Source organism: Ambystoma mexicanum, chromosome 1q (assembly GCF_040938575.1).
Source record: "Ambystoma mexicanum isolate Mex_15411 chromosome 1q, UKY_AmexF1_1, whole genome shotgun sequence".
Taxonomy (NCBI): domain Eukaryota; kingdom Metazoa; phylum Chordata; class Amphibia; order Caudata; family Ambystomatidae; genus Ambystoma; species Ambystoma mexicanum.
In genome coordinates this window covers 938263984-938285748 of record NC_090922.1, presented here as the reverse complement: position 1 = coordinate 938285748, position 21765 = coordinate 938263984, and the positions used below count along the sequence as shown (strand labels likewise).

At 43.3% G+C, this 21765-nt stretch overlaps 1 protein-coding gene across 3 annotated transcripts in view; it reads left to right on the top strand.

Annotated features, from left to right (window-relative positions):
- The window catches only part of PRKACB (protein kinase cAMP-activated catalytic subunit beta), a 1065959-nt gene extending 1056969 nt beyond the window's left edge, over positions 1-8990 (top strand). For all 3 annotated transcript variants that reach the window (XM_069641606.1, XM_069641607.1, XM_069641608.1), the window contains exon 10: positions 6292-8990. In XM_069641606.1, the coding sequence (XP_069497707.1) occupies positions 6292-6417 (126 nt within the window). In that variant the 3' untranslated portion in view covers positions 6418-8990. The remainder of the gene's footprint in view (positions 1-6291) is intronic.
- The last annotated feature ends 12775 nt before the right edge of the window (positions 8991-21765 follow it).

The following is a 21765-nucleotide window of genomic DNA, read 5'->3' as shown; positions in this document are numbered from 1 at the left end:
TAAATTCTTTTCCCACCTCCTTATGTTGGTACTGCTTTGGGAGTCTGTCAAAGATGTGGAATATGTTGGGGCAGATAGTCCCCTCTAAGAACAAGTTACTTTCTTACCTGGTAACATTCTTTCGATGGGATGTTCCTCTGATGTATTCCACATCGTACCCTCCCTACCTGCCCTGCTACAGAATTTCTTTTGCAATTGCAGCTTCTGTTTCTGCAAGGCTTTCTGTGGTAAGGCTAGCAGAAGATTGGTGCCACACGTTCTGGGGGAAAAAACTACAACTGAGGCTACGGGCATCGTGCGTCCTACATGTAACATCTGGTGACGTCGGCCGTCGGAGGAGGTCCTCGATGGAGCGTATCGACACAGGACGCCTACGCCGAAAATGTTTTTCGAAGCAGCACAGCTGTGGTAATAAATGTCAAAGATGTGGAATACGTCGGATGAACATCCCACCGAAAGAACGTTACCAGGTAAGAAAGTAACTTGTTCTTCTCTAAAGGACCTATACAACTCTGAGGTGAATCCATGCAGGCCTGGACACTTATCAAGGGGGTTGTGATGTTATAATAATAATAATTTGGCACTTGTATAGCGCTACGAACCCTCAGGTATCTGAGCGCTGCTTATGATTACCCACGGTGTGTGGTGCTCATTTATCGACCTCAGAAGGATGAAAGGCTGAGTTTGGCCCCGCCGGGATTCAAACCTGCGTTAGCAGGCTCTGCACGGATGTCAAAGCGAGCGCTCTACTCGCTGTGCCACTTGACCGGCTTATGGCCCTGCGTACGTCTTACATTGTGATATCTTGTTCCAGAGCTTCTCTCTCCTGCTCTATTATTTTTGTTATTACACATTTGTTGATGTATTCCTTTTGCCTTTGCTCCGATGGGTTATCTGAGCTATATAGTTCAGTATAGTATCTATAGAATTCTCGACTAATGTCAGCTGTCTCTGTGCTCGTACTACCCCCTTCTATTCTTATGTTTAATATGGTTTTGGCCTTCTCTTCCCAGCAGCCTAACTAGAAACCTGTCTGATTTGTTTGCTTTAATGTAGTATTTTTGTTTAAGGAATAATGGGGAGTGTTTTGCCACCATAGCCTGTATTATTTCCAGTTGGCCCCTTATGGCACTATATTCCTTTCTTATTTTACCGCTCGCTCCCACTCCCATCCTGGCCATTACTTTCTTCAGTTTTCCTCCAGGTCTTTTTCAACAAGTCTGATATCTCTATCCCTATGTGCTTTGATGGCGATGATCTTCCCCCTAATTGTTGCCTTGAACGCATCACACCTCATCTGCAAGGATGTATCCCTTCCATTGTTTACCCAGAAGAAGCCCTCGACCCCCCCCCCACTAATCTCCTTCTTAAAGTCATGGGTGCATGATCTCACAGGATTATTGCACCCACTTCTATATCTGACACCCGATCCAACAGTGCGTGGGATGACCATATGTAATCTATCCTAGATGACGAGCGATGAGCATTTGAGAAGAACGTGTACCCCCCCTTTTTCCCCCTTCCTTCTCCCTCCATGTGTCCACCAATGCAAGCCTTTCAATTTTCTCTACCAGTTTTTTCAAGAGTTTACCCAGTGCACTCAGCATCTTCTTGCTCCTGTCCTTTACTGGATCCTAAGCCAAGTTGAAATGTTCAAGGAGATGAAGCTTAACCTTCAATGTTTAGCCATTATCTTGGTGTAATCTCGAATGTGCTAACTAGTCATTGGATCTTGTTTGGACCCCCTCCCTTCTCCCAAGCCCCGTTCCATCACTGCCTCTCCGGCCTTTCCCCCCGGCCTTTCCCCCCTTCTCCTCCTGTCACCCTTTGCCTCCCTCCCACCTTCACTGGATGAACTCAACCGGCCTCTAGCCCACTCAAACCCCCCAAATCTCGAGGATTGAACCCCTTACTACCCCCAGCTTGAACTTCTGTGGGTCTCCCAAACCCATTCTGGATTGCACCCTCCCCATCCTATATCAACGTAGTCCCTATTTTTCGTCCTCCCCAGGCCTGCACTCTGTGTAGCCCCTTGTACCTCTTAGTCTGTTTCAGCAGGTTTTGACCTTCACCGACATATTCTCCCTCTCCTACTGTTTTCAAAGTGGCAGACCTTTCAGTCGAGGTTGATAATCCACCCTTCTTCTTTTAGGTCTCGATGTTGACCACTCCCAAGTCTTGAGTTTGTTCTGGCCTTTTGCTGGGGGCTCCCTTGGCTCCTGGCCCTCCCCTTTGATTCCTAAAATGTGTACTCCTTCATAGGATGATAACCATTTGTGTTTCCCTTGCCACTCGAAAGACCAAACCAAACGGGAAGGTCCAACGATATCGAATGTCCTCGTCTCGAAGCACCATCAGAACTAGGGCGATTTGTTTCCTTTAGGACAGAGTTATGAGGCAAGTACTGGAAGAGGAGTATGTCAGATCCATTGTAGTTTCTTTTTCGCCTTCCTCCAGATTAGCAAAATCTTTTACATCCTTGAGCAGCCGTGCAGGGCTGCCAGGACATTCCTTGGCCTCGCCCCGGATTTGTTCTGCGAGGCCCCACTCTATGGATTCTTACGTCTGCCAGGTCTTCTGCTTCCAAGAGGTCCATGAAAATGTTTTTAATCGCTTCCTCCAGATCCTTGTTTAGAACCTCCTCAGGCAGGCATTTAATTCAAATGTTCGATCTCCTAGATCTGTTTTCCAAGTCTTCTGCCTGTGATTCCAAGTTGTGGGTCGCGTTAGCCAGTTGTTCCATCAAATTCTCTGTACTCCTTGAGTCATACGTTAGTTCTTGGTTTGCTCTCTCATTAGTATCCACGCTTTCTTCCATTTGGTTCACATCCCGTTTTATATCCTGCAGAGCAACCGCCAAATCTTCTGTCAAAGCATACAATTTCAAAAATACTATGATACATTAGTCTTTGGAGCTTATGTAATAATCAATTTCTTATACCCTGAATATTACAGACAGAAAGGTTTGGAAACTACTTTGAAACCTCCACCAATGCAGCCCGTTGTGGAAGTCTTGAGAATGCAATAAAAATATTTCTGGTTGCAAGTTGAGATAAAAACAAGCTTCCACTTTATATGAAAATTAAACAGACTCAAGAAAGCTTTACATTGTTAATTTTAAATGAATCACTCATGGACAACTGCCCTAATATGCTCTCCTTAATAAAAAAAAAAGTGTGATAAGTTTGACAGACATTGATTTTATTGCAGAATATTCAATCTCATATTCTCATTTGGTAATAGAGAAATAAACATAAATTATGGGATTGGCAAGAACATATTGTGACAGGGTGGCCACAAATAACCACTCAGACGACAAGGCCAAGGGTGTTTATTTTGTAATTACAGACTGGTTTGATGTTCAACGAGAAAATGTTCTATGGTTCTCAGGGATTGGGAGTTTTTGGCACTAGGTCTGTCCATATCTGGCTCAACTTGACCCATCCTTTCCTCCTCTCTAGCCCAGTTGTCCTCATCAGGGATGTTGGTGCTTGCCAATGGTAACACCTAGCTGTCTATTCTCTTTCTAAGACTGGTGGTGGTAGCCCTAGTATGATGTCTGAGTCCCTAGGTATCTTCTAACTGTCCCTCCCCTATCCCTGCTTAGTAGTCTCGGGCAGTAATCTATGGTGCATTTGGCTGCCCAGCGTCACACTTATTCCTTTCAGATCTTCTGGTACTTGACCCATTGCTATACCGGTCTCTTAAGGTGTTCTCCCCCCACCACGTCACTGTCCCTCCAACCTCTCACTCCACATTTCCACCTCCACCGTCCGATCTTACTTCCTTTCCTAATCCTGTTCTTAAAGTTCATACCTCCAAATACCTGTCTTATTGTCTCTTCCGACCTTCCTCTTCCTCTATCTCAATAACTACTCTTATTTCCTCCCTCACTGTCGCTCTACACACTCTGTCTACTACTGCTATTCCACTACTACTAATCTCATTTTACTACCTTTACTCCTTTAAGTCACCCAGGGATATGGTGCCCTGCTCACCCCTCTACTACAGATGCCACTCTACCGCTTATCTCCTTCACTCGCTACTCTCACTGCCTACTTTACTTATTCGCAACTACCACTACTCCTACTGTACTCCTCAGACTCTCCCGTCTCACACAACCACTCCACAGACGACCTCCATAACAATATCCTCTGCACTCCAGTTGCTCTTGCCTCCTCTGGTCTCTTGGAGGATGTCTTCCACTGCCGGTCCTCGCACAACTGCAGCCCACACCAAACAACTCCCCCTTCCCCTCTCTGGATTGACCTCTTACCCTACCAATGGCTTATCTTGTTCTCAAGAGGTGTGACGGGAGGGATTGGGAGGTTACATGGGCTTTAAGCTGCACTGCCTTTTTTACATGGCTTTGCTGTGTTAGGGAGTTTCTCCCGGTGAGCTGGCTTTTCTCCTTTTCTGGTCTGTGGTCTTCCTTGCGAGGATGTTGTGCAGCACGACACCAGGACCTACCATGGTACCATCCAGGAGATGATGGGAGGAGGCCAGTATACACATTCTCTTGCATCCAGGATTGTTGGGGTCGGGCTCCACCCACCCTGGACGGTGTTGGATCAGCGGCCCTGTCACAATAATTTACATTTAAACTCCCTCATATCTGAGTGACCGTCTCTAACCTTCCTCAGTTTAATACAATTAAATGAGGTTTACTTGCATTTCCTAGTAAAGAAACAAGGCATTGTTTTTGTTATTTGTGTTGAATAGATAGGAAATGCTTTAAGTATTGGTGAGTAAATTACAAATACTATCAAAGAGACTATGTAGATATTGTCAGAAAAAAGGTAGGATTAAAGCATCTTAATAGGAAATGTATGGAATTAGTATGTTGAAGATTGAAGTACTTCAATACCTTTGCTGTTTCGAAAGTGGTGATTAATGGCCAGCAAGTTTGGATAGAACTCTGCAGGAACACTGTCATTAATAATTGCTATTATTTTTCTAAAGATATTGGTCTGCATATGCGTCAAATGATAATTTTAATGTGATTCCAAGATCAAGTTTTGTTGGTGTATATAAATATTATAACTGTGTTAACTGTATTTACTGTAATGACACATTTATGAAGGTTTGCTTATGAACCAGAACACAGTTTATTAAACCAAAAGATAAACAATAAAAAGATATTTCCGATGTTAAGTGGAATTCCAGATGGAATTGGATAGAAACAAACCATTTATGTAACCTAAGGACATTTTGGAGATGACACTAATCTGATCGAATATGCATACCACTTTGCATATATAAATAATCACAATGCCTCAAAGATCTAACAGCATAATCGTGACACTCCACTAAGGGGCACAATGAGACTGGGAACACAGAAATAGAAGATGAAAACACTCTGGTGAGTAACAGGAGCAATATCACTGGAATGTAATCTTTTCAAACCTGATGTTAGCAAACTTCATTGTGCCGTTGTTCGCTGTTAACCTTTCTGCAGAATCATATTCTCATTAAATAGAAGCAATGTTTATTTGCAGTTGCTGAAGATTTCCACACTTTTCACTTGCAGCTCCAATGGAAAGCAGATTGAAGCAAGTAATACTTAAGATGCAGTATTTTCTGATCAGGAAATCATACAAGAACACCATGCATTAAGCAGAGACTTTTTTCTCCCTTTGAAAAACACTTCTTTCCTGTGGCCAAAAACGTTTTATTTGTTTGCTTCCAGTCAAGCTGACAAACGAGCCAAGCAGTCTTTTTAACACTTGGCGTACACATTTCAGCCTTGTGTACAAGAGGAACTCTTGAGGAATATGCTAGGATGATCGTACCCAACGCTGGCGAGGGTTGCTGTGGTAGGACCTGAAGCATGGCTCAAGTTAACATCTCAGCTGCTTGATGCAGTTCTTAAATTGGGTGGGGGTTCACCCTACTCCGCCATAACGGTCTATCCTAGTTGCATACAGAATGCAGAAGTGGAGTGGATTTGCCTGGGACATGCACTCAGGCAAAAGCTGTTTGCCAGGCAAAGCTGAGCTACGGTGTATCTGTTAGTAGGGTTCTCCCACCTCAAGAGACCTCTGATTGGCTGCACCTGAGCAGAAACCATGGTTAATAAGTTTTGTCACTGTCAGGCAGCCACTATGATTGTGGGGAGTCTTTTAGTTTTAAACTGCAAATATTACCGGGGTTCTAACAATGATTGGAGCTTACAGTTCTTAGAACCATGAAGTGTGCAAGTATCACAGAGACGTGAGTGATCGTTCTGCAAAAAGTATGATCTTTCCTCAGTGTTTAACATGCAGCGTGTTTTCTTTTTTTTTTTTTTAGGTAGAGGCACCATTCATACCAAAGTGCAGGGGACCTGGAGATACCAGCAACTTTGATGACTATGAAGAAGAAGACATTCGTGTGTCCCTGACTGAGAAATGTGCAAAAGAATTTGCTGATTTTTAGAATGTATGAGGACAAGATTACATCAGGGCTCAAATTGGGATCTTTGCACTCTGTTACCAGATGGGGTGGAGCTGAGACCATCATTTGTCAAAAAACAGTTACCTAGTTCCTTCATTCCACAAGGCTGACTGAGGTCTTTATTGCCATCTTCCATGTGTGCAGTTTGCACCAACCCTTTTAACGAGGCACAATTTAGAAAGCAATTTGTGCTGTCATTCAGAATACCCGACCACTTTTCTTCTTCGGTTTCCTCCCTTTGTGTGTTCTGTTTTTTGGCATAGATGTGTGTTTGTATGTGTGTGTATATATATATATATACACACACACACACATAGATCTTCACACGCATATACCCCCTTTTACCCTTTTTTTTGATTATGTATTATTTGTGACTGAGGAAGGTGGAGATGTTGCAGTTTGTTTGATTTGGACTGATTGAACGATGAGTGTTGCTTAAGTCTAGGCCAGCCAATCATTTTTTGTCAATAGTTTTATGAGGTAGCTTTTCATTAAGATGCTCAGACAACAACAAGCCAACAATGTTGGCATCGCTTTGAAAGTTTCGCTCTCGTAAATGCAATATAGTTCTCTACTAATGATGTAAAAACAATCAAACAAATCTTCCTTGAGATTGACCAAAATGGGGCTAAGTAATTTGGAAACTGATTAGTGTAACTGGCCCCTGTGCCTTGGTTTTCTTTAGACCTGACTTTGTGTTTGCTGCTACCTTTGTGGTTTTGACCATCCTTGGCCAGCTGATTAAAATCGCATAGACAAGTTTGAGAGTCTTGCGAAGACTACTTTGAATGCCAAACAATTCCAACTGATTTACATTTAACCAAACCTAGCTGAGTAACAGCGTTTGTTGTCAGGTACTGTCAGGTTTACTCTTGAATACACATATTGGTCAGTATTTTTATAGAACAGGAGTAATTGATGTTAAGACTGCTCTTGTTCCAACTTTTTTGATTAGGAAAAGCCAACAATGTTGCTGTTGTAGTGATTTATTTTTTGTAAATGCCATATAGCAGTATAATAATTTATGTAACATAATCCAGAAAATCATGCTTGTGATTTACCAGACATGCGTAGTGTAAACTTGGTAACTGATTGTTTATAATACCTGGCCCTTGTGCCTCATTTATATTTTTAACCCTCTTTTTTGTTCACTGCTGTCTTTATTAGGTTTACCATACACTAGGCAGCATAGGTTTACCATATCCTAGCATAACCAAGCTCTACTGTGTCAGGTCCACTCTTATGAAGTCAGAAGTTTTCCAACTGGTGTTCGTTTAACAATTTGTTACTGGTAAGATACCACACGGGTGGTTGTCATCAGCAAGTGTTAAGTTTTAGTAGCTTAGGCCCTTTAATGCACCCTTTGTTTAATGAACACGTTGACGAGTATTCCTAACACAACAGGAATAAATTCATACTGGTTTGGCTGTCTTGGCAACCATCTCAAATTAGAAAAGGCTTGATTGCACCATTATCTATGACAAAACAAATAGTTTACAATTTGCAAATTAATCCTGTGGATGCATTTCTATATGAATGTGTTTATTTTCTGTTAGCTGTTAAGAATAAAGGAGGTTATTGCCAAGTTTTATTCTGGTATACTATATTAGTAAACAGAGGGTGAAGTACTGCTATGATCACTTTGTTTTTAGTTGCAGTGCTTCGTTCATGTGGAAGAGGAGACAAAGTTAAAAACTGCCACAGTTGTTTCTTTTTTATTATTTAGGATGTGTTCATTTCCAACAAACTTTATTTCAATGAAAATGAATACAGCGTAGCATCAGTTTAACTTCTGGACTTAATTATCTGTTTTGTATTCTCACCAACTGACTTAAAAGGTATTGCTGCCATGTGCTAACTTTCAGCACTTTTCACATTTATTTCAGTGTTTAAGATACAGTGGTTGAACACTTTTTTTGCTTTTAAATGTACCCATGCTAGTTTATTTGTTCACTTAATCATGTAAATCTCAGTGACCTGTCTTAAAACTGCACATGTGGACAGTTTAAAATAAACTAGGCTCATGTTTTATGACCCATTTACATGTGCACACAGACACACATTGTTTTTATTAAACTGATCTATACTGCTATATAGCCATTGTACCTGTTAACATGCCAGTGGTGCCAGCTCACTGACATGACTTCCTTTTAATCTGTGTGACACTCCTTTACAAAAAGCCTTTGTAGACATTTTACAAACCGGTAAAAGATGTACTATCCAACATTCTGTATGTCTTTAGGTCGTTAAGCATTTTTGCACAACAAAGTTATTAGGAGGCTGACACTGATTGGAGTCTTTGTCTACCCATATTTACATATGTGCGAGAAAAGTCTGATACTTTGCTGTAGCAAATTTTATGTATCAAATATATATATACGGCACATTAATAAATTAAAAATTATTTGTATGAAAATGTTAAAATCTTTTGTATTTTATTTAGACTGAGGCGATGCTGTGTATGCTAGCTGTATGCGATAAATTCTACAGTAACTTTGTTGTCATTTCTAAACTTCAAATATTTTAATAAATGCTGGAGATCAGTTTGACTATCAGTTTAGTTCTCAGTAATTGTGTTATTGTGCTCAGAAATTGTGTTTTTCCTCTGCAACATCTTGGACGATGATATTCAGTTGGAATTTTAGAAGATGAGTGATATTTATTTAAAAAATCTTGAAATACAAACTTTCTTTCATGTGAAAATAAAATATTGATCATGTTTAAAATAGAACAATATTCTTACATCTTGCTGGATGGCATCTGAACAAGAAAAATAACTAATTTTCATTTTTGTAAAATGTTTATACAGTTCTTAGTTTGGACACACAACTTTGCACAGTAAATATGTCACAACTTTCCATTTTTGGTTGTATAGAAACTAACCACAAACCAGCATTTCATTTTACAAACATTCTTAATAGTAACCATGTATTAAGAGGAAACCACCAATGTACAATATAATAAAGTTATTCTTGTGAAAATTCTTTTTCCAATTTCCCAACTGCGTGAAAATCCTGTTTTCCTATAAAGTAATGATTGGTGTCAAGTAGTGCTGATATGCTTTGCCATGGGTAATATCTTTTGAGATCTCCTATTTGTCTATCCTATTTCTAAACAGTGTTTTCTTGCATGCCACTATTTCGGCATTATCCGCTGTTTCAGATAAATGGCATTTAGAAATCGCCATACAATCCAATTTGAGAAAATGTTGCGGCATTATCCAACCGCTGTGGTGGGACAATGTCAGTATAGCGATAAATATATGGGAGATGGATGGAGCAGTGAGACAGGACAACTGAAGGTCTAGGCATGTTTCTGGAGGGGCTGATGTAGGGCAAGACATGAAGTCCTGTATTCTATTGAAGGACCCTCTATGAAAATGTGGTCCTGAAATCATCAAAGAACTTGTAATTCAGAGAGCACATCCATTTAGACTAAGTTCCGTTAGTTTAGCATCTTTTAAAAGCAAAATGTGTGGATACTCCACTAGTAGTAAGTCTAATTTATTTACATCCCAGTTCTCTTGGTATAGGGGTTGTATGTGATGCTAACCTATCTGGGTAGCAAACAGTGGTCAAGCCAGCGGATATGAAACTCAGTTCACTTAAAAGGACATGGAGTCATCAATAGCATGAGGACAGGAACCCTCAGTCATCGCCGCAGATCACCCCATACAGACCACAGTAAAGACTTTACGAAGAAAGAAGAATACATTTTATTTATTTCAATCAAATTACATTAAAAAGTTATTAAAGGGAACGGCCACCAGGGGGCGCAGAGACCAGCATGCTCTCTCCGTAAACTCTGTCACTAACGCCCACTAAGATGGAATGAGCCCCCATTCTCGGGACCCCCCCGCGGATCAAAATACGGAATTCAGCTGTGTGAACAATACCCCCCCCCCTGGGAAAAAACCAGATGGAAATCGGCCTCCCGCAACCCCAGAAATCAAGAGGTGAAGTTGGGACCTCCGTGCTCTGCTGGAATCGAAACTACGCTTGTATCTTTGCCCGCCAAAGAAGGCCTAGAGACATCCGAGCAGTTCCCGAGTGACACATCCTCCGACGCAGGCGAAAAATATATCAGCCCGCCCAGCAAACACAAAGGAGTGCGAGAAGGGAGGGACTGCAAAGATAACGACACATAACCGAACGACTCTTAAAGAGACGCCGAGTGGAGCCCCAGCGAACCCGCGTATTTTCCAGGTGCCCTGCCCCCCGGGGGCCGGCCCCGCTGCGCAATTCACCACCCGTGCGCTGAACCACCTCAGGCCCCTACAAGGCCCAGCGCTGCTTCTTCTGAGGCCCATCTGCTGCACAATTCCGGACCAGAGGAAGCGGAACGCTCCAGGTATTAACAACGACCAGGCGGTAAGGTGGCACACAGCGTATACCCCAGCAAAGGCGCTTGGTATACAGAAGTGCCGCGAACCCCAGGAACCCAATGTACACCCACTGACCCATGCGCTTGTGTATAGTGCTCCCACATACAGGAGTGGAACAACCCAATTGAGCGCAAAGAACCCACGCGCATCCAACGGGAACACAGTAAAGAACCTTGCCGCCCTTCAGTACTATTACAGTGTTTTAACGCCACAGCATTACCGGGACCAAGAGAGAGGCTTAACAAACCCACCTGCACTCCCACTCGGCTCGACAGCGTTCATTCTTGGTCGTATCCCCCTCATTTGCCTACTCCATATGTACCACCCCTACCTACACGGGGCGTTGCAGTGATCTTATTGAGAACATATATCTCCCCTCCACCGAGTGCAAGGAAGCGACAACAGTACACAACCTGTCACACCCGACCACATTCGCAGTGTGCAGTTCTTGGTGTCCACTCACAACTGGACCCTTACATTTCCGCAACACTCTGTGCTTACGGAATGGTGCACCCTTAGGATCATCCTACCGCCGTGGCAATAGTGCACATCAATCCACAAAGGTCCTCGGGCGGGAGAAAGAAGAGATAGTGGACACACGTTAAAGCAAAGGAAACAGTCGAACGAGAGACCAAGCCTGAGGCACAAGCTGCCTACCATAAGGAACTGACTAACATTCTATCTTCGTACCCAGGTCTTGTTATTACTGCTAGACCCCTTTAAAGCAAACAAGGTGTAGGGCGCCACAACGTACGCAATCCTTAACCAGCGTTCCCAAAGGTGACCTGCTTGAGTATTAAGCACAAGCTAGCTCACTTCGCCTACACCCCCTCCTTGCCTATAACCTCCAACGCCAAGATGGCAGACTGCGTCACTACAGGAGACAACTTAGCTGCAGCTGCAAAAGGAGACATAGCAGCCCTGCTAGGGGAGATCAGGAACCTGGGCACCAACATAGGTGGCAAAATAGACAGAATCACCCAGAGGCTCGATAGCATGGAGGACAGGCTAGAGGGCGTTGAAAACAATCAGGCCTCCATTGACACACTTGAAGGGCAACTCGACCAGAGAATGTCGGAACTAGAACAACGCGAACATGAATTCAAACTCAACGATCTCGAAAACAGAGAGAGGAGGAACAACATACGAATTTTTGGAATTCCCGAAAGAGAGGGGGAAACAGAGGCTTACCTCAAGGAAACTCTCCACAACATTATCAAACTGCTGACGACAGATGATGAGGTGGATGAACCAGTGACAGAGCGAATCCATAGAGCAGGCGGCCCTGCAGGTGGACCACGTTCAGTCCTCGCCCGATTCCGCCGCTTTAGAGACAAGGCTAGAATCCTTGAGAAAGCCAGGAGGAGCGAGATGATTACACTGGGTGGAGCGCAAATCTCTATCTACCAGGATCTTTCCTCCCTGACCCTGGCCCTCAGAAAAATGTGCGGTCCCCTGACAAGCTTAAAGAAAAGAATGTTCGATACAGGTGGGGCTACCCCTTTTCACTCACGTTTGAATATGAAGGGACCAGATTCAGACTGCGATCGGAGAAAGAAATAAAAAACATGCATATCCGACCTCCTGGGTACCCAAGGAGAAGACGCCGACCAAGAAGGGACAAGTCGAGAAGGAAGAGAATGGCGAATCCAAGGCCTCCGGAGAAGAAGAGTGAAGGGATCTCGAAAATTCCGGAGAGGCAACCTTTCCCCGGAAACAGATGGCTGAGACCATGAGATACCGGTAAGACAGTTCCAATCAAAAGCTGTAAATGGTGTAATGAGTTGGCACTGACACACACGCATTCCCTTGACTCTAATGGGGTGAAAACTAGGGGGGAACCATCGAGGGGCTCATTTTAGACGAAGATGACTTATTTTGGTTACGGAGCGTGAAGTAACGACCCCCGGAAGTGGTCCGATGCCGACCTGGAATGACAATCCGGGCCCGATCGGACACCAGCAATTAGGGGTGGGGTGGGGATGAGGGTGGGGGGAGGTCAAAGAACCAAGCAACATCAGAACAACGTACATATTGAGCCACAACAGCCGATGCAACGAGCGACAAATGAACAGAAGGCATAATCGAACACACACAAAGAGACAACTCCCGGTGAGAAAGAACAATGACTGCAAACATTAACATAAGGGAATCTGTCTTCCTAAGAGTCTGGACACTTAACGTCAAAGGACTCAACTCACCGACAAAACGGTCCCTTGTTGCTAGGGAATTTCGTAGAAGTGGTCTTGACATTCTTCAAGAAACAAAATACATAAAAGGAGAAGAACGACGCATCCTTGGGAAGCGTGCTGGGACTGAATTTTGGGGCTCGGGTCCACTCAGAAAGGGAGGGGTGGGAATCCTCATCAGAAAAGGCGTGGGGTTCGGATTAACCAAGACATGGTCCGATGTAGAAGGACGAGCAATGTTGGTAAATGGGCAACTAGGTAACCTGAACGTGTCAATTGCCACCCTGTACTCACCAAACACAGGCCAGTCCAGATTTCTCTCCAGAACGATTCTTAAGATACTAATGGAAGCCACGGGTGTCATGATCTCTGCTTCCAAAAGGTCAGGGTTTTCCCAACTCCCTTGGAAGCAGATCCATAACCCAGGTTCCGAGTGCCAACCAGTCCCAATTGGGACCTTTTGGACCCAGTCCTGGCGCCAGTGGCACCAGGCTCATAAATATGCCCAGTCCCAGCGCTGGAAGCGCCGGGCTCATAATGCTTGGGTGGACTTACCTGCAGCAGACCATGCTGCTTACTTGCCTGCCAGTTGAGCCTCTGATCCTCTTCTGTTTGGAACTACTTTTCCTGTTGGGTGGGGCAGGAGCCACTCCCTAGGTTCAGAACACTGGAACTCTTCTGGAAAGCAGGAACTCTTTTCTTACCTAGGCGTGGCTGTGGAAGGAGACACCTAAGCACTACAGGAGGCTATTTAAACCACACCCGATGGATGAATCTTGCTTTGCGTTATTCTGCATCCTCTGCAGCAGAACGCTCATCGTGTCTTCTGCATCTGATCCTGGGCCTAAGGAAAAAGGCTTACCATCCTGAATCCAGTCTTCAGCAACACCTATAAAGACAAGAAAGAACAGGTTAGCATTACGGTCTTCAGTGACAGTGCTTCACTTACCTGGTCCATCGGCTGTCACCAACGCCTCGCGCTGCATTCCGGCATCTGAAAGACAAAGGCTTACCTACTCTTCGTGCGCTCCGGAGGTCTTCGCACTGCATTCCGGCATCTGAAAGACAAAAGCTTACCAACTCTTCGCACGCTCCGGAGGCCTTCGGCGCTGCATCCCGCATCTGAAAGACAAAACAAGGTGCGTTTAAAGACATTGGGGAACTTTAATACTCACGTGCCATTACTCCTTTCCACATCTAACCCAGTGGGTATTCCGGCACCCTGCAGCCGCTCCGAACTTGTACCTGCAAAATAAAAAGACAGTTAGAGCGCATCGTGAAGCAGGCAACAAGCGCTTACTTACGTGCTTCCAGGCGCTTCTATTCATCACACGGGCTCCATCTACAACTCACTTCAGCCCGTCATCCGCCATCGCCGGAACCCTGCAAAACAAGAGACATCATTACTAAAGACTTTTAAAGACATTAGAATTACTCGAAACTTACCGTTCGTGCAGTAAACGACGGACAGCAGTCCTCTGAAGTCAAGAGGCCTGCTCCCCTTATCCAGTGAAGAAACTGGTTACAGCACCCTGCCCCGAGGCAGATGGAGAGCACGGCGTTCACTTACCTAAGGTGAGAGCATTAACCTTTGGGGTTCTACAGGAGAAGAGAAAAGGAAGAAGAGAGAGACATTCAATAACCCAGTTCATTAATCCCATATTTTCTATCTGCAGACATCTTACCCTTGGAGTCAGACATACAGTGCACAGAGGTCCAGCCCAAAGAGCCAGCCGTGTGTTACACATCACCTTTGAAGGTACGGTATACGCCCAGTCAAGACCGGCGCCTCTACGGGAATCAGGTGAGCGTTACAACGGGGCACATTATTTTGGGATGGGACTTTAATCAATGGGCGAACCCGGCAAAAGATCGGAAACCTGGGAATCCTGATACAGCTCATCAGAATAGATCTGAACCAACTGAACTAGCGCTTATGATGGAACTGTATAATATGATAGACGCATGGAGAGCCCACCACCCGGAAGAACAAGGCTACACTTTCTATTCAGCTCCCCATAATACTTACAGCCGCATCGACTATGTCTATCTCTCCAGAGAGCTCTCTGAAGTAATATCACAGGCACAGATAGCCCCGATCACATGGTCTGATAATGACATGGTCGTCACAGACATTCAGTGGGCCGATCTCCCAAAAAAAGGTGTAAAATGGCGCTGCAATGAGAGCCTCTGGAGAGATGTCGTCTTCAGAACTGAAATGGAAACAGAAATATCTGAATTCCTCAAAACAAATGACAATGGCGAAGTGTCCAGACAAACGGTGTGGGAGGCGGGAAAGGCTACATGGAGGGGGATTCTGATAAGGGAAGGTGCGTCAAAGAAAAGGGAACATAATCATATTGAACATAGACTCTGGACCGAAATCTGCCAGTTAGAAAGTAAATTCAAAACGGACGAAGAGTCAGACCCACAGAGAATGATTAAAGCCAGAGAGAAAAGGAACAAACTGAAATTATTAGAACATGAGCAAGTAGTGTGAAAACTGAGATTCTTGAAACAAAAATTCTACGAAAAGGGAGACAAAGCTGACGCACTACTCGCCGCCAGGTTGCGAGAACAAAGGGCTGAGCGCAGAGTACTAGAAATGAAGACCTCTCCCCCATATCGCATGCCCATACCAATATCCCAGAATGTTTTGCCAACTTTTATGAAACATTACATTCCTCGGAAGTAGACCCTGACCAATCGGATACAGAGTCTTCCTTGTCCTCAATAGATGTACCCCGTATCTCTGAGCTCGATGCCGACTCACTAGAATCCCTGATCACTGAACTGGAGGTCTAAGCTGCCATAAAGAGGCTAACCTTAGGCAAGTCCCCGGGTGAAGACGGCTACACCGCCGGATTTTATAAAACTTTCAGCTCCACACTGGCTCCCTTCCTAACACTCCTCTTCAATGAAGTAATGGACACAGTGAAGCTCCCAGATTCCTTCACCAGGGCGCTGATTACGGTTATCCCCAAGGCCGGGCGGGTTCCTACGAAATGTGCTTCATATCGCCCCATCTCACTACTTAACCTTGATGCGAAAATATATACCAGAGTCCTGGCCGCAAGGCTTGAATCCCTCATCCCGCAACTCATACACCCCGATCAAGTAGGGTTCATACTGGGCAGACAGGGGGCAGACATGATCCGTGAAGCCCTCCACTTGATCCATGCGTCCCAGACCATGGAGAATGTCCCGGTTCTACTCTCCATCGACGCAGAAAAGGTGGGAATAGGCTCGAGATTCAGACAAGCAATACATGCAGTATACACAGAACCTAAAGCATCTATATTTGTGAACGGTGAATATTCACGATGGTTCAACCTGCAACGTGGGACCCGGCAGGGATGCCCTCTTTCGGCGAATCTCTTTGCCCTCTCCCTAGAGCCTTTAGCTACAAAAATGATTACCATCAACTATAGAGACTGGAAGCTCAGGGACCACACTACGTGCAATTCTAAAAATGCGGTCTATGCTGTAATGTGCCAATGCAATAAGACATATATTGGGAAAACATCTAGACCAATTAAATTGAGGATCACGGAGCATAAATCTAGAATAAGGACTCGCAATCTTTCGTCCCCCCCTAGTTGCGCATTTTATTGAATGCCAACATGGGTGTGATGATTTACGCTGGTGGTGCATTGAACGGGTCATGGGGCCAGACCATTATGGCGTAGCCACCAAATTATCCATACGAGAACAATGGTGGATATATAATACACAGATCCATATAGTGGGCTTGAATGCCCAAGAAGAGTGGCATACACTATTTGATAAACAGCCCTTTTAACTATATGGCCATATTAAGGCACCATCATTTCCACCTGTTGTTCCCGCCGTTTTCTGCCACCTTCGCCTTTCTCCATCGTTTGGTGACCAGTGATTCTGCTACCTTCGCCTTTTTCCATCGTTCGGTGACCAGTGATTCACTGGTACACACGTGTGTGTGTATATATATATATATATATATGTATGTATATATACATATGTGTGGATATGCGAGATGTTTAGCTATATGATGTTTCCGTTTACTCTCAATAGAATATGCTTGGTTTGCTTGGTGCCTGGTGTACTCAAGGGGTAAAGCAGTTTCATTCTTGGTCCTTAGGTTTTCATTTTATTTCCTTTTACTTTATTCATTTTTTCAAGTTTACAGGGCTTGAGGATGTGATTGGGTTCGGGCCCTTCCCATTTGCTTGAGTGTATTTTTGCCGTTCACTTGATCGTTTTCTAATCCGATTTTATTTTGCTTTCTTTGCCTCACGAGAAGTTTACATTACGAAGTGTTGGCATATAATTGTTTCTTACCTTTTAGGGATTACTTGTGCTTTTTGTTACATGTGACTTTATTTCTGCCGTATGCCTTGGGCCACCATCGCTGATCCAGCGAGCTTCTATAGCCACGCCCTTTTGTCTTTAGTCGTTATCTACTCCTCTAGCCGTTTTTGAGGCATGTGACTTTAGACTTGATACGTCTGTGCTGTTTCCATTTCTTGGATCGTACGTAACGTCCTATTAGCCACGCCCCCATTTTGATTTGAATAGAGCCACACTCGTACGGCGGCAGCCTGATTATCTTGACCAGTTTTGCTTTGCCGCTCGCTTGTAAACGTCTGATCCAGGTAAGCTGTCAGAGTTAGAACAAGTTGAGCATGGGTGGTCTCTTTACTGCTGGAGTTTAGATTTAAAACTAGGCAATTCACGAAAGTTTCTCGTGCGGGGTTTCATGTTGATTTGACTCAGTTCTGTTGCGAGATGACACAAGCCTTTTTCGCCGGCGGAACAAGTCCTTTTTGTGCGAGTCTCCACACTGATTATGCATATGTTTAACTGTGAGATGACACGTGTTTTCCCTGTGGGTGGGTGCATTAGCGATGCTACTGCAGCGCTTTCCAGTTGCGTCCTACGTGACTTTTACCAAATCCCGTGAAGTTATTACCTTGTCTGTAGACTTTGTCTACTCTGGACACTTTACTTATGCATTGTGTCTTACTTTATTATTCATTAGAGAATGACTCACACAGGCTGACATCTTGTGGATTACCCTTTTGGGAGTCCATGGAGATTTAGAAACCCGATTCTAACTCCAAGGCGTTACTGAAAAATAAGGACAGGTGTTTGCGCCGTTGGATAAATCTGGCTAAATTGGATTCTATTTAGCTTTAAGGTGAGCAATTGTTGGTTGCATTTACTTTAGTTGGCATGCCACTTGAAGGTGGCACATTAACAACTTGACAGGGCATTTTTGGTCGGGAGTTGTGTTTAGCTTTACTTTGATTCTTTTATTTGGACCTTACAATATCTTCATTATACAATTATGTGTTTTTCTTAAACTCCTTTTCTACTTTTTCCTTTACCATTTTTAGGCTTTTTGGTCTCCAATCTCATTTCATCTTTATTATTCATTATGACTTGTTTTCCACTGAACCTTTCTTTCACTTGGTGTATATGGTTCCCCTATTCTTTCACTAGGTCTTTTTTGAATTCAGATTATTTTAATGACCAATATGTGGCAATGTTTTAGCTTTCAGTTTTTGTAAATCCATTATGTTTTAATTTTCAGATCCAATTTACTTGTGATCTTTTTGCTGGCATGGCCGGATTGTAACCTCCTGGACTTTTTTAGACAGGCCTCCAGATCCTTTGCCCTTTCAGCGGTTGAGATTATGGTAATTAGATTTTCTCCCCCCTCAGTTACTTGACATGTTTGATCTGACTGGCATGGGAGGGGTTCCCTTGGGTTGAACCTCAGATCACTCGTTTTTATATGTACAGACAATCAGTATTGTTTATATGTTTGTTTTCTTTTCTTCTATTTTCAGGTAGAATCACTATTTATGTGACACCATCTTTAATGTTTTTAACATTCACCAATTTGTACATTCGTCTTTTAAACAAATCATAGACGAACTTTCAAGAATCTGCATATGAGAATGCTACGTCCTGATGAAGATGGACATCATCTACAATCCAGTTAGATGTTTCTTCCATCGAAACTTCTTTGCTTTAGTGTCATGCTCATTACATTTTTTTATATGTTTGTATGTGAATTTGTGCATGCCACTACAGTAGTTGACGTACAGCATCCTATGTTAGACTTTTTGTGCATGGTTTTATGATTGTGAGGTTTTTTGTAGTGTTTTCGCACTATTGGACTGCTTCATTTGGGATTAAATTACTGTTCCACTTTTTCTTTCGCCTATGTGATGGGTTGAGCTTATCAATTTATTAACTGAAATCAATTGTTATATCCACTTTGGCCCAGTTGTCTTGGCTCTTTCCGTTGGTGAGATTGTATTTTTTTTCCCCAATGGATAATGCTGATTTTGGCAACTGAATATCCACCTGAGGGATTGTTGTCATTCTTCCCCTGTTTGGCCATGTGGCATTGAATTGTCCATAGCCTCTTTTTGTGACTAGCACTTTTTATTACACATTGCACTTTATATTTCTGTATGTTAATTCCTCGTGTGAATTTCAAATGATTTAATAACTTTTTAATGTAATTTGATTGAAATAAATAAAATGTATTCTTTCTTTGTAAAGTCTTTACTGTAGTCTGTATGGGGTGATCTGCGGCGATGACAGGGTTCCTGTTCTCATGCTATTGATGACTCCATGTCCTTTTAAGTGAACTGAGTTTCATATCCGCTGGCTTGACCACTGTTTTCTATTGTGAATTGCTTCCCCTTCTTGCCAGTGTAGTAGGGGACACCCATCCATTTAGTGCTAACCAATCTGGGTAGCAACAGAGCGCTGTGCATTGCCAAATGGATGATAAACTTGTGTACAATGATTAAGAGGAGAAAGAGGGTATGTAGGCGGGTAGGAAGGCTGAAGCATCATTCACGGGTCAAGGTACTGGGAACGCTGAGATTTTGTTCAGGGGAGACTTTGAAGAGAGGGGTTGCTAATCAGATGTGGGGTGGGATTATGTTCCGAATTCATTGATTAGTTTTGCATACTAATGGCTCTTGATGTTCTGGTCAGTGAGGAGTTCTACCAGTGGTTGACTGATGGGGAACCCACTGGCCACTAGAGTCTCCTGTTGACAAGATGGCGTCTGGTGGTGGCATAAGAGGAGAAACCATTGGAGGACTCATCCATGTTGATCAGGGCGTTTTCGTTTACACTGTCCAACAGCAGAGCAGTCAATCAGCACTGCTAGGCAGGGATCACCAGTGTCCATGAAACTGAGGCAGTTGTCCAATGGGATGGTTGCTCTCTCACTGATGCATCTTGCTCTGAAGACAGATTGTTTTTTTCTTGCTCGCTGTTATGGTGGTTGATCTTTTTTGGCATTTGTTTGGTTGCAGCTTCTAGATCAACCTTCTATAATGTGCATGTAGGAAAGTCATCGGTAGAGCAGCGAGTAAGTTGTTCAGCTCCTTGTGAGAGATTGCCTTGAAGGTGGACCATATTGAGGGTGCTGTGGGATGTCATGTGGAACGCTAGCGGTTTCATTTGAATTGCTGATTTGAAGTTTGTCTGGACTGTTTTGTCTGTGAACAATTGGTAAATGGTCTCCAATTGTGGGCCTTTGACGGTTCTGTGTTGCTGAAATCGTACAATGCTTTAATATGGGCTTTGCTTTCGTTGAATGCCTTTGCCTTGGTTACGTTGTGCTAACTGCCTTAATCTGAACTCTTGGTTTCTGCATGGCGAGCTCAGTTTTTTTATGTATTGAAATGTCTTTTATCTTTAGGATATAAACCAGATTTTCGTTGGTCTCCAGATAGAGCGCTTATTCGGCTGTTTGATACTGGGTGGGTCTGTCATGCCATATGTTTAGCTGATCTGTACTTGCTTGAATAAATCAATTTCATGGGTTGTTAGTTACATTTTAGAACTATGCCTTTCTTTGGTGGGCGGGGAATAGGGGGATATTTCTTCTTGGTTTAGATTTTTCAAGTACAATCTTTATTATTCACTAATTTTCCAATTACCTTGATCTTCCTCGATGTGCACTTACTGACATTCATACTATGCACAGGGTATGTTGAGAAGTTCAAGTATTACATTCAACGTACACTGATGGAAAGGTGAGATTGTTTGACACTGATAACAATTAAAGGCAGCGTGTTTTGCCAAAGCACTTCTTATAGCTCTTGAGTATAAATTGAGACTGTGAATGCATAGATTAGCATTCCAACAAGAGTGGTGGAGGCAGAACAATTGATTTGAAAAGATCTGGCACATAAAAGGGAGTAATGGTATCTGGTAGTAAGAAATCAATGGTACATCTGGAGGCCAGGTGTAGGGTCTGTCAACAGGAGGCAAAGTAGTAGGCTTTTTGTATGGTTCAGACATTGCTGGTGTGCTGTTAAGTCTTTGGTTCACTATATTTTGTTTTATTTAACAAATTAATACGGCATGGGCAAGGCATATTGAAGAGCAACAGATTGCTTTACATATTAAGATGTAATTGTCCAACATCATTCAGATTTTTAAAATAAAATAACTCAACCAGTAAACACAGTTCATAAGACAAACCTCAATCCAATGTTTAGCAAGAGAACCTGAATTCGAAACTATACACACCAAATGGATTATGTGGATTAGTCTGTCTTTGGTGGAGTGACATCCTTTGTCACATTCTCTTCTGGCCCTTAAGGAACACTTTATTATCCAGTATCACCTGCGATGGAGACCAGTGCACTATCCACATTTAAATTTTTTTTTTAAAAAAGTGGATACAAAGTGGATGCACACAAAGTATTTGTAGATTTGTACCCAGGGTGGGAA